Source organism: Giraffa tippelskirchi, chromosome 3 (assembly GCF_054371585.1).
Source record: "Giraffa tippelskirchi isolate mGirTip1 chromosome 3, T2T-mGirTip1v1.2.pri, whole genome shotgun sequence".
NCBI lineage: Eukaryota > Metazoa > Chordata > Mammalia > Artiodactyla > Giraffidae > Giraffa > Giraffa tippelskirchi.
In genome coordinates, this window is record NC_137277.1 from 148,471,204 (window position 1) to 148,483,827 (window position 12,624).

The window sequence follows — 12,624 nt, forward strand, 5'->3', positions numbered from 1 at the left end:
ATAGCCAGGACTGATCTCCTCTAGGATGGACTGGTTGGATCTTCTTGCAGTCCAAGGGACTCTCAAGAGTCTTCTCCAACACCACAGTTCAAAAGCATCAATTCTTTGGCGCTCAGCTTTCTCTATAGTCCCAACTTTCACATCCATACATGACCACTGGTAAAACCATAGCCTTGACTAGACAGACCTTCATTAGCAAAGTAATGTCTCTGCTTTTTAATGTGCTGTCTGGGTTGGTCATAACTTTCCTTCCAAGGAGTAAGTGTCTTAATTTCATGGCTGCAATCACCATCTACAGTGATTTTGGAGCCCAGAAAAATAAAGTCAGCCGCTGTTTCCGCTGTTTCCCCATCTATTTCCCATGAAGTGATGCAACTGGATGCCATGATCCTAGTTTTCTGAACGTTGAGCTTTAAGCCAACTTTTTCACCCTCCTCTTCAACTTTCATCAAGAGACTTTCTCATGATGTACTCTGCATATAAGTTAAATAAGTAGGGTGACAATACACAGCCTTGACATACTCCTTTTCCTATTTGGAACCAGTCTGTTGTTCCATGTCCAGTTCTAACTGTTGCTTCCTGACCTGCATACAGGTTTCTCAAGAGACAGGTCAGATGGTCTGGTATTCCCATCTCTCAGAATTTTCCACAGTTTATTGTGATCCACACAGTCAAAGGCTTTGGCGTAGTCAATAAAGCAGAAATAGATGTTTTTCTGGAACTCTCTTGCTTTTTCGATGATGTTGACAATTTGATCTCTGGTTCCTCTGCCTTTTCTAAAACCAGCTTGTACATCTGGAAGTTCACAGTTCACCCTTTTGATTATGTTGGGCCAATTCAGATTATCCAGGATAGCCTCTCTATCTCCAGATCATTAATCACAGTTGCAGAGTACCTTTTGCCATGTAAGGTAACATGGTCACTGGTTCCTGGGATTAGGTTGTAGATATGTTGTTGATTGGGGGTTGGGGGGACAGTTATTATTCTGCTTACCATAGATGACTGATCTCATCTTGGTATCTGCTTTCTGAAGGATCCAAACTAGCCCAGCCACTTTGGCCAAAATGTCCTCCCATGAGTTTTTACAGTACTTTCCCCAACAAAACTTGTGATTCTAATTCTGTGTTTATGTCCCCAGTATATTGAGGATGTCTTGAGAACATTGTCTTATTCACAAGTATATAGTGTTTACCAAAATGTTTGGCATTAGACATTTAATAAATATTTAAGGAATTATTTGAATAAAGGGCATGGATCTTCTGCTTTTGCTGTTTTTTAAAAAGACTTGAAAAAAATTTATTTCCATCGTGTATTTTTGACTGTGTCACAGTATTGCCATTAAAAGTTTAATGAGGCAAAGTGACTTGAGATTTCCATCTAGTAGGTTATTTCCTCCTTTACTGCAGGCTAGTAGTAGTGAAAGTCACTCAGCCATGTCTGACTCTGTGACCATATGGACTGTAGCCTGCCAGGCTCCTCTGTCCATGGAATTCTGCAGCCAAGAATACTGGAGTGTGTAGCCATTCCCTTCTCCAGGGGATCTTCCCAATCCAGGTCTCCTACATTGCAGGTGGATTCTTTACCATCTGGGCCATCAGGGAAGCCCAAGAATATTGCAGTGGGTAATCTATCCTTTCTTCAGGGGATCTTCCCAACCCAAGAACCGAACCGGGGTCTCCTGTACTGCAGGCAGACTCTTTATCGGCTGAGCTACCAGAGAAGGCCTTACTGCAAGCTAGATCTATGGTTTTGCCATAAGTGTTGTTTAGTTGCCTCTTAGCTGTCAAATACATTTCTCCGTGCTTCCCCTGCTCTGCCTCACTGGAAACTAAACATCTCACGCTCCTTCACTCTCCCAGTTTCCAGGACTTCCCTGATGGCTCAGACGGTAAAGAATCTGCCTGCAGTGTGGGAGACCCAAGTTCGATCCCTGGGTTGGGAAGATTCCCTGGAGAAGGGAATGGCAACCCACTCCAGTATTCTTGCCTGGAGAATTCCATGGACAGAGGCTCCAGCCCATGGGGTTGCAAAGAATTAAACGTGACTGAGCAGCTAACACTTTGAGAGGGCAGAAGGAGAGAGCACAGTTCTCACCCCTTGCCCCACTCCCCTGTTTCTTGTGGTGTCTCTCACTGGTTGTATCTTCTTTGACTTCTGGCTTTAGGACTCGGGTCACACCACTTCTTCCTGATGTCCTGAGGGGTGGTATTTTCTCCTCTTGCCAATCGCTGTATTGCCACATCATCCCTTTTAGTTTCTTAGCCTTGTTTTCCATTACCCATGAAACCAATTCCCCATGTTCCTTCTACCTGGAAGATCCAGAGGTATTTGTGCTTACTCTGATTGATACATGCACTGGCAACTTTGAGAATTGCTAGAAATTCTTGGTCTCCCTCCCAAAATTGCTACTTTGATTATGCTATTAAGTGAGTAATCAGGAATACGTTTTCCATCAGCCAATTCTATTTGAACTCCATAGACTTTATGATTTATGGTAGAAAATGGAAACTGACAAAAATTCTATAAATGGAAATTCTTACTTTTCAAGAGTAAACTAAAGTTTAACAATATTCAAATATTGTATTTGGTAAGAGTAGAACCAATCTCTTGGTTTAAATCCTATGCTGATTAGCTAGATACTTTAATGCAGTTTCTTTTTTATAGTTTCTTCCTGAGTTCTATGTTATCAAAGAGGCTGTTTCATAGTTGAAGTTAGAAAGTCACTCCAGTGTATTAGATGCCTCAGGTCTTAGTACTGTTAAACCTGTTCTTTATTATCTTTATAGTGTAAAAAGTTGTAGTATCAGATGATACTGAAATTAATAATGTTCTACAGGCCCAGGGAGTTGCATACTGTTGAATCTAAAGCTAAGAGTTAAAGTAAATTCATACCAAAGGTTAAACATACATAACTGCAAATAGAGACCCTGAAATTGGGTTGTCAGGGATAATTTAGAGCATAGCAAAGATTTGGGAAATAAGAGAATAGTGGAAAGGGGAAAAGCTGGGAAATAAAACTTTACTAATGAATACGTATTTCTGAGTTTGTTCCCTAAGGCTCATAAACAAAAACACATTTACATCAAGTGTTTCTTTTTCATTTTAATTAAAACAAAATGGTTCTAACAAGATGAAATTTGGTTACTGACTCCTATCACACAAAAAGAACTGATCTCCAAACCATTTTGCTAATTGGAGAAATGATATTCTGTTGGCCTCACATATCATTCTGAACTGTTTAACATTTGGATAATATCACAAATGAGTGAACATTTTTCAATATTCTCTTTTTTTTTTTTGGCCGCATTTTATGGATTTCATACTCTGGGATTGAATCATTTATATGAACTAAGCCTGCTGAAACCATTCGAGGACTTGTAAATTTTCCAGTGTAGCTTTCTCCTCTTTTGTTAACCTCTGGAGCAGTATATGGTCTTGCAAAGCGTTTGAACTGATTATGGCTATCATCTGGGCTCTTTTCTAAAAGCCTTGCTCTTGATTTTGCATTTTCAGGATGCTTAAATGAAGTCACATGTAATTCCTCAAATCTATCCGAACAATCCTAAACATTAAAATAAAAGATCAAGTTGGTAAGTTAGATTTCTTAAGAGTACATTTTAGATTTACAAGGACTAAAGTTTATAATATCAACAAAGAATGAGAGCATTCAAATGTTTTATAGATGGTCCCTAAATTCAGACCCTACATTCAATGCCTGCCATCAGATAATAGAAACCATACTTTAAATAATCTTATTGTTTAAAGAATCTGTTGTTTCAAAAGAGATGCAGGATATGAAGCTGGAAACCAGAAATCTTAAGGGAGCTGTTTTCAGGGGTCAGACTCTTAGGCAAAACCAGCCCTCCTTTAATTTTCCTCTAAATTAGCTCTTCCCCAACCCCAAATATAAATTATGAACTCATTTCACTTTTTAAATTATCTAAACATTCATTCTTTAAAAATTAACATCTTCTTTGCTATATCCATACACACACATGCAGAGCTCAGCATCTATGTGGTTACGTTTATTGTGATTTTTGTTGTTCAGTGGCTAAGTCGTGCCTGGCTCTTTGCAACCCCATGACTGCAGCATACCAGGCTTCCCTGTCTTTCACTATCTCCAAGAGTTTGTTCAAACTGATGTCCATTGAGTCTAAAATATTAAAAATTTTTGTGTACATTCTGAGACTAAACAAATTTTACATTTAAGAAAATAACTGGAAGGAGATATGCCAGAATAATTTTTTTTAAATGATGGTTGTTTTAGGGTGGTGGGATTATGGGCTTTGTTTTCCTTTTTTTTCAAATCTGTATAATATGACTATATTAAAAATATAATAATCTATAAGTACCCATAGGAGGTTATGGAGTTATTAGTCATTTCTCAGATTAGTGTAAACTAGTCTCCTTTGCAGTTTGAGCAGTTTGTCACTTAAAACCTTGCACCTAAGGGAATGGCTACCCCAAGGGAATAAGCCTGCTTTGTTCTGGTGAGAAGGTGGGAGTAGATTAATACAACTGGCAGGTAAGAAGAACTTAGGCAGGACTAAGAAGAATTAGGGCAACCTAAAACAAACATAAACATAATTTCTTATTTTGTTTGGAAAAGTGATACTAAAGATTCCACTTAATTGAAGGAACTTCAGAAAGTCTTTCCTTTCCAAAAACTATGAACACCTTTTACTTCCTTTTTCCTGTACGCGCACACACACACTCATTAAATTACTGAATTTAGAAAAGAGAAATCCCAAGTTGAGAGAATATGTTGATAATATTTACCCTGCAACTAATTTGCCTCACTATTTCCTAAAGCTAATAATTTGCTTTCTATTTTCTCATTCAAAGACAGTTATGCACATCAAATTATCAATATTATGTCATTTTAGAATTTGTGTTTTCCCAACTGTGGGTCATGCCTATTTAAATATCTAACAGAGAAGAGCAATGTTCCAGAAAATTAAAGTAAGTCCCTTCCATTCTTAGATTTTAACTCTGCTTTTGAATGGTCTGTATGAAGTCAGGTAGCAGAGGTACCTTCCTAATTGCTTTATGTTAATATCAAAAATAGATTTGAATTCCCATGTTTCTCAGCACAAGGCAGAGGGGTAGTGATGGAAAAAAGAAAAGGGTAGAAGCTAAATTAAACTTCTGTAATTCATAATTCAAGAGACTAAATTCTGCATATCTCTAAGGCTTAGAATAACTGGCATGTAATAGCTTCATATTTGTTTTAAAAACAAAATTAAGTGATCTGAAAAAAGACTATATATTTATACTTATATCTGCATGAAAAGACAATCCCAGCCTTTCTGTAGTATACGGCCACTGCCCGTGGTTGCACAGGTTGTGCTGGCATAACAGCTCCTGGCTGAAGGGTCAGTCAGGGCTGAAACAACCAGTCTTGCATACACATAACTGTGTACTCTGTGCAGGCTGTGTCAGCCTGGAGTTGGCCTGGAGGGAAGAGTACTTTTTTCTAATTCATGATCTGGGGCAGGGGGGTCCCTTTTATCTATTTTATACAAAGGCACTAAGTATGTTAACAGTCCTTTGATTTTCTGACTACCTTTTGAGTGAGGCAAGGTGATAGCTGAATGTAAGAAGAATTTTTTTAAATTTGGAGGTCTGTATATTTTGGGGCAATTAAGGTTACACACATACTTGCATGAAGACACATACACTCTACATTAGCTAAAGAACTTTGCCAAATAAAGAAATAAAAGACTTAGAAAAATATTATTACATGTGTACTTCTTCTTGCAGTCCAATGAAGCAATGTCCTTGGAACAGATTTTCTTAGATGGATTCCTGTGCTGGGCAGTGTAGTTGGTAATACACTAACTATCTTGTTAAATGACTTTTTTTGTTTGCTGACATGATCTCTTTCTTTTCGGACCTTGGGCTTTAGATTTTCTCTCTTTAGTACTTCCGGGAAGAGAGATGGTTTTGAGTTTTTCTCAGCTATCAAAATTTTAAGCAATTGTGATTCAGGCACCCTGGCACATTTTTCGTTGCAAAGTTCGCTTGGTTTGGTGTAAAGGGTTTGTATTTCTTCTTTGTAATGTGCAAATATTTCTAAATGTTTTTTATTATTGTTATTATTTCCTTTCAATCTCTGATGATACTGGTCTTCTAACTTTGATTTCTCTCCAGCCTCTGAGTTGAGGCAAGTTAGAATAGTATTTTGTCTGGAAGGAAAAGTGAATTTGTTTACATATTCCCCATCTTCATTTGGCATCTTGCAATTAGGAATTCTTTGATATGGTGACCATACTGCTTCAGGTTTTTCCTGTACCATCAACTTACAGTTGTTATTGTGATCCTTTTTGTCAAGAGACTTCATTTTTAGTGTCTTTTCAAAGCAAGCCTTTGATTGAGTTATTTTTGATTTACCACTCCAATTATGTGGGTCTTGAATCTCTGTTTTAAATTCAAAATTTTCTTCATGAGGAAACTGCATGAAACCATGTTCTTTCTTTTTTTTCTTAGGCACTGTATCTATAAGTCTTTCTGAAGACTTATTTAGTGGAATCACCTGAGTTTTTTTGTTGGAACAGGGTTGTACTTTAATTAATCTCAGTATTTTAGCTTCTTGAGAATGTCTTTTCTGTTCCTGAATTGTTAGTAGATTTTCTTTAATATTTTCGAAGGAAAAAAGTTCTTTTTCTTCCTTTTTGGTCAACTCTGTTTCTACAAGTCTATCCTCAGGAACTTTTTGTAAAGTGGTTTTCTGAGCAATTTTTGAATATTTATTTTGCTTTTCTGAATGCTCCACAAATTGATTTTCATCTCTTAAAGACAAATCTGGCTTTATACATTTTAGTGGTGTGGAATTAGAATTAACCAAATTTATGTGCTGGCTTATCCCCTCTAATTGCCTTTCTGTGATTAGTCCTAATTTTGACAATTTTTCTATAAAAAGGCTTTGGAGGTGTTTGCTTAAATCAGCTTTTAGATTTAAGATATCATTTTCTGATAAAGCCATAAGATAGCTTTGTAGAGATTTATTTAAGGGATATTTCATGTTTATTTCAAGCCTAGTGCCAAAACTCCCTCTTAAAGTATCTTGTCCTAACTTGTGGAAAGATATTGAGGTGCTTTCAGCTCTTAGAGAAGATACTTTTGAGCACATAGGGTCAGATTCTGTCTCTTTAAATAAACTGTTGTCTGAAAGGTTTTTTAGGAAATAGTTTTGGAGAATTTCATTTAAAAAAGTTCTTAGTTTTATTTCCAAATGTTTATCTATGAAATGATGATTAAAATTATTTACAAAAGACATGATTTCTTTTACAGTTTCTGAATATTTCTCCAGAAAAATATTTTGCCCTTTTGGTTCTACTTTCTCATTCATCAAATACAGATTTTGATAGATTTTTGGTAGGTCTTCTTTGGTGATATGTCCTGATTCTGAAAGCTTTTCTACAAGGTAATGCTGGACATGTTTACTTAATTCAGATTTTAAATTTTTTATTTCTGACTCTGAGAGTTCTTCTAGAAATATACGCAGCTTTGAATTCAAAACAGGTTTTCTGTCCAATTTGTCTGCTTTATCAAAATTCTCTTCAATTTCTTCAAGGTCTTCTGTCTTATTTGGAAAAGGATGTTGAATTAGTCTTTCTAATTCTTTTTCCGGTGGTCTGTTTTCAGATTGATTATATTTGAAAAAAACGTTAAATATGTTTTTCAAAAAAGATTTTAACATTATTACATCAGAGTCATTAAGTTTACCCATTAATGAGGTACTTAAGTTTTCTAAAGTAGAACTTGTATCATTTTCTTCTCTATCAAGTCTCTGACCGTTACTTGGCAAATCTGGTTTTTTATCTGGTGTCGGCTGGTATTTTGAATCATGTTGGGATGTATTTTGGCCTTTGTCTATGAATTCAACTCTTTTAAAAGAAGTGGTTTCTTGGTGAATGATGGCTGAATTCTGGTCTGAAAGAGGTTCTGCTTTGCCTCTGATTTCTGAATAATACTCTGTGGAATCCTTTGGCTTTTCTTCAGCAAAAGCTGTCTCTGTATCCAGCAAAAATCCTTTCTGGTATTCTTTATCTAATTCTATCACGTTGATTATCCCTGATTCTAAAAGAGTATCTACAGGAAATGCCTGTATTATCTGGCTTATAACAGAATTGGCTGGTGGAAATTCTGTTTCATTATTGCTTTCTTCATAGTGGGGAACTAGAACATTGGAAGAGAGCGAACTCTCCCAAGCTGTGGGTAATTGACTCTGCGAGTCTATCTGTGTCTCACTCGCTTCTTTCACTCCTCTCGCCAACTCGGAGAAGATTGGTGCAGTGAATATTTGCTTTATAACATAATCATATACAAGGCTATTCAAATCTGGTTTGGAGCTAGATATTTCACTTTTTGAATGTTTCTTTTTGAAACTACTCTTTTTTTTAATTGGAAAATCTGTCTCACCAGCCTGTAAGTGTTTTTCAGAGACGGGTTCCTGTTCCTCATCTGCCTCAGGAGAATTTCCTGGTCTGCCTTGTGAAAGTGAATCTGCAGGAATATTTTTAATTATTTGACTTAAAAGAGACTTTGAATTTAAAATGGCTCCTTCTGAAAGCCGGTTACTTAAATCTTGAATTTTTTCAAATACTCTGTCTTCCAAACTACTTGGTTGTTCATCATGGATAGCCAGAAGTGGAGAACTGTAACTTTTCTTTCTTGCTTCAGGGTCCATAGAAACACCTGGTGTAGAAAATAATCTATCTGAAAGGTCTTGCAGATTTTTACTTAAAATTGACTTGAGCACCATTGATTGTTTTAAATTTTCTATGTGGGAAGTAAGACTTAATGATTTTGAAAGGCGACATTTATGTACATTTACTTTTCCAGTCATTGATGAGTCTGCCTCAAAGTTTGGTAAAGAAACATGTGGTAGTCTTTCCTGTAACGTATTCTTAGTGTCTAAAGTCTTTGTTGTGGTGATACTAGGATGATGGGCTAAATTATTCTTAGTGTCTAAAGTCTTTATTGTGATGATACCTGGATCATGGGCCACATTATTCTTAGGGTCTGAAGTCTTTACTGTGGTGATACCGGGATCACCAGCTAACTTATTCTTAGTGTCTAAACCCTTTATTGAAATGATATCAAGATTATGGGGCCAGGTTTTATTAGGAGGTCTTGCAGTTTTTGAATGTGTTGGGTAAGGAGGATCTTGATCTTCATGCTCTATAATCTCTGCACTTAAAGTATTTCTACATTTGAGCATATCTTGGTCTTTCCTTTTTTGAACTGACATTTTGTTGTTTATATTCCTTAGAAAAGGATCAAAACCATTCTTGATGTTGAATTTCTGGAATTAAAATATTTAAAAAAAGGTAAGAAATTCTGAAACATTTGAAATTTATAATAAAATTTCTACTTAATTTTCTTTGAGTAATCTTCCAATTTATTCATCTTCCTACCTTTTTACCAAGAGAAAACCGACTTTAATTATTTTAAAATATTTAAAGTTGGAATAATAATGAGAATCATAATGCAGATTTTTCAAATTCCTACTTCTTATACTATGTTGTGTTCAAGAGCTTTTTGCTACCTGAAAGATTTTGATCACTTAAAAGGCACTCATCAATAGTTTTTCTTTAAGAACTCTATTTCCAGTGTTAGCTGAATTTGCTTAGACAAAGGCTAACATCATGATCTAAGTCCTATCCATATAAATATTTTAGTAGCAATGGGGGTAACTTTTTAAAAATGCAAAGCAAGTAATAGATATTCTATTAAAGGTATCATAAGTATTCTCTAAAGATTGATTTGGGAGCATAGATCATTTGAGAATTTAAACAATAATGTCCTTAGCATGTTACAGTAGAATCTTGCTGTTTGATAAATATCATATATGCCTCAGAAACTGTAGAAAATAGTACAAAAAGTTCCAAAGTACAGTGAAATGTCAGTGTAATAGTCACAGGCAATTTTGTAGCTCTGAGATCAGGCTATTCTATTATTGAAATAGCCTTTCAAAATGAAGTCTCTTATTCAAACTCTTTTTTCATCCAACTTCTCCATTATTCAATTTAAAAGGCAAAATGTGAAATAATCAGCATAGTATTTGTTTTAGTTCATATGGTTTTCAAATGTTAATTGATACCCAGGCGACAGCATTAGAATCCCTGTTTTTTTCAAAAATACAAATTCCAGGCTCCATTTCCAAATTGAGATTCATTAGGTCAGAGGTGGGACCTGGGAATGTGTATTTTTGTAAAGATAGGGGAGTGTTTCGAATGGGTAGAATGGTAACTCAGGACTCACCTGATAAGCTGGCTTGAATTCTGTATATTCTGGTTTGAAACACGGTGAAATGTATTTTTTTGGTGAGAAAACCACCTTATAAAAAGAGAAGTTTTAATTTTAGACTGCTTGTAATGAAAGGATATTTCCCAAGATAATTTTACTCATTCAATAGTTATTAAAGATATTAAACATTTTAAAAACTAAAGAAATATTTTCCTCATAACTACTGTAATTTGCTAATAATCAAAAGAAAATTTATATCAGACATATATAATAATATTTGCTTCCCTGACACTACAACATTCTCTCTCTTGAATCTGTAAAACCGAAATAATGCTCAGCAACTTTAAGCAGGAACAAAAGTAGGAAAGAAAACAGAACTGTTAAAACAAATGTAATCTAATTTTAAAAGGTTGTGAAATGCTTTAGATAAAAAGTGGCATCTGATATTATATTGAGACAACAATTTCAGTGACTCTCAACCTGTAATTGTTAAATGGGTAACTACTGCCTAAGAAAACACTTTATGCTAAATCAAGGTGTACAGGAAAATTACAGAAACAACTGAATTTTTGGAGATGGAAGACACTTTGTATGCGTGTGTGCTCAGTTGCGTCTGACTCTGTGGCCCCATGCTCTGTAGCCTGCCAGGCTCCTATGCCCATGGAATTTTCCAGGCTAGAATACTGGAGTAGAGTGCTATTTCCTATTCCAGGGGATCTTCCCAACCCACAGACTGAACCCACATCTCTTGCGTCTCCTGCATTGGCAGGCAGATTCTTTACCATTAGCACCACCTGGGAAGCCTGGAAGACACTTTAGAGGTAATCGAGACCTACTCTCTGTTTTACACAAGAATCTTCAGTTGAAGTTATTGCCCTAAATTACCAGATTAAATCCTAGGCATTCTAAATTTTCATCTGATGTGCCTGCTACCACACAATGAAAACTGCAGTGAAAGACAATGGTGCTTTGAAAATATCATAAGATGCATGTATACTTCCAACTCATTTAGAGAAAACTTGATACCATCTCTTTGCAGAACACTTAGTATTATAAACCACTTTTCTATACACTGTCTCTTTTAGTCTGCAGAGGCTTCATTATATATCAAGTCACTTAAAATAATTCAATGAATGATGCTTTCATAAGAAATACTTTTGGTTTAAGTGTTCGTTAATATTAAGCAGTCACTAACATGACTTTATTCTTACATCTTCAGCAGCTTCCCATGTTATGTTATTCACTACCCTCAGACACTGACTCTAAATGATTTCTCCAAGTATCTCAGAATTCCCCACTACAGTTTCTCTCCTCCAAAAAATGTGTCTAACTCAGAACTCTACAAATACATCTCATTCTTTTCCACACCTGTTCTTTGGCTCATTTTCTTTTTCTTTGAATTTTCCAAAATCTCCCTTAAAAAGTTTAAATTCTAACATTTGAAAGTTTGTTGCTTTAAGTGAATTTAGTAGAAAAATTAAAGGTAAATGAAATATGTCTGACAAGGAAGTGGAAGAATAAGTAGTAGAAAAAAAATCTCATTTTTGAAAAAAAAAAACACAAAACAAATAAAAACTCCCCCCTAATATATAAGCATGGAAAAATATATGAAAGGGTACAAAATGTTAACATTGTTTTCTCAAGGGAGAAAACTCTGGATGAAAGGAAAGATGACGACACTATTTAACTTTTACTGTTAACTCTGTATTATTGATTAGATGAACATCCAATACTTTTGTGAGTTAAAAAATCCAGGACAGTTGTTAATCAGTCATTAAGTCAATGTCCAACTCTTTGTGACCCCATGAACTGCAGCACCCCAGGCTTCCGTGTCCTTCACTATCTGAGCTTGCTCAAACTCATGTTGAGTTAGTGATGCCATCTACCCATCTCATTCTCTGTTGCCCTCTTCTCCTCCTGCCTTCAATATTTCCCAACATCAGGGTCTTTTCCAATGAGTCAGTTCTTAACATCAAGTGGCTAGAGTATCTGCATTTCAGCTTCAGCACCAGTCCTTCCAATGACTATTCAGGATTGATTTCCTTTAGGATTGACGGGTTTGATTTCCATGTTGTCCAAGGCACTAGCAAGAGTCTTGTCTTCACCACACAGTTGGAAAACATCAATTCTCTGGCTTTCAGCCTTCTTTATGGTCCAACTGTCACATCAATACATGACTATTGGAAAAACCATAGCTTTGACTATATGGACCTTTGTCAGCAAAATGATGTCTCTGCTTTTTAATACATTGTCCAGGTTTCTCATAGCTTTTCTTCCAAGAACCAAGTGTATTGTAGTGGCTGCAGTCACTGTCCGGAGTGATTTTGGAGGGCAAGAAAATGAAATTTGACACTATTTCCCCAAATACCC

The 12,624-nt window shown here is 35.8% G+C and overlaps 1 protein-coding gene and 1 long non-coding RNA gene across 10 annotated transcripts in view; one reads left to right on the forward strand and one right to left on the reverse strand.

Annotated features, from left to right (window-relative positions):
• Positions 1-3,089: 3,089 nt before the first annotated feature.
• CATSPERT (catsper channel auxiliary subunit tau) overlaps positions 3,090-12,624 on the reverse strand; it is a 111,262-nt gene continuing 101,727 nt past the window's right edge. For 4 of the 9 annotated variants that reach the window (XM_081581902.1, XM_081581903.1, XM_081581901.1 and 1 more), the window contains 3 exons: positions 10,270-10,344; positions 5,744-9,310; positions 3,090-3,562 (listed from right to left, as the gene is read on the reverse strand). In XM_081581902.1, the coding sequence (XP_081438028.1) occupies positions 3,239-3,562; positions 5,744-9,310; positions 10,270-10,344 (3,966 nt within the window). In that variant the 3' untranslated portion in view covers positions 3,090-3,238. Of the gene's footprint in view, positions 3,563-5,743; positions 9,311-10,269; positions 10,345-12,624 lie in introns of those variants that run through there. The other 5 variants (XR_014080001.1, XM_081581907.1, XM_081581906.1 and 2 more) reach the window with 3 other exon arrangements.
• LOC145542650 (uncharacterized) overlaps positions 9,260-12,624 on the forward strand; it is a 30,959-nt gene continuing 27,594 nt past the window's right edge. The window contains exon 1 of the long non-coding RNA XR_014080007.1: positions 9,260-9,335. This is a non-coding gene — a long non-coding RNA (uncharacterized LOC145542650). The remainder of the gene's footprint in view (positions 9,336-12,624) is intronic.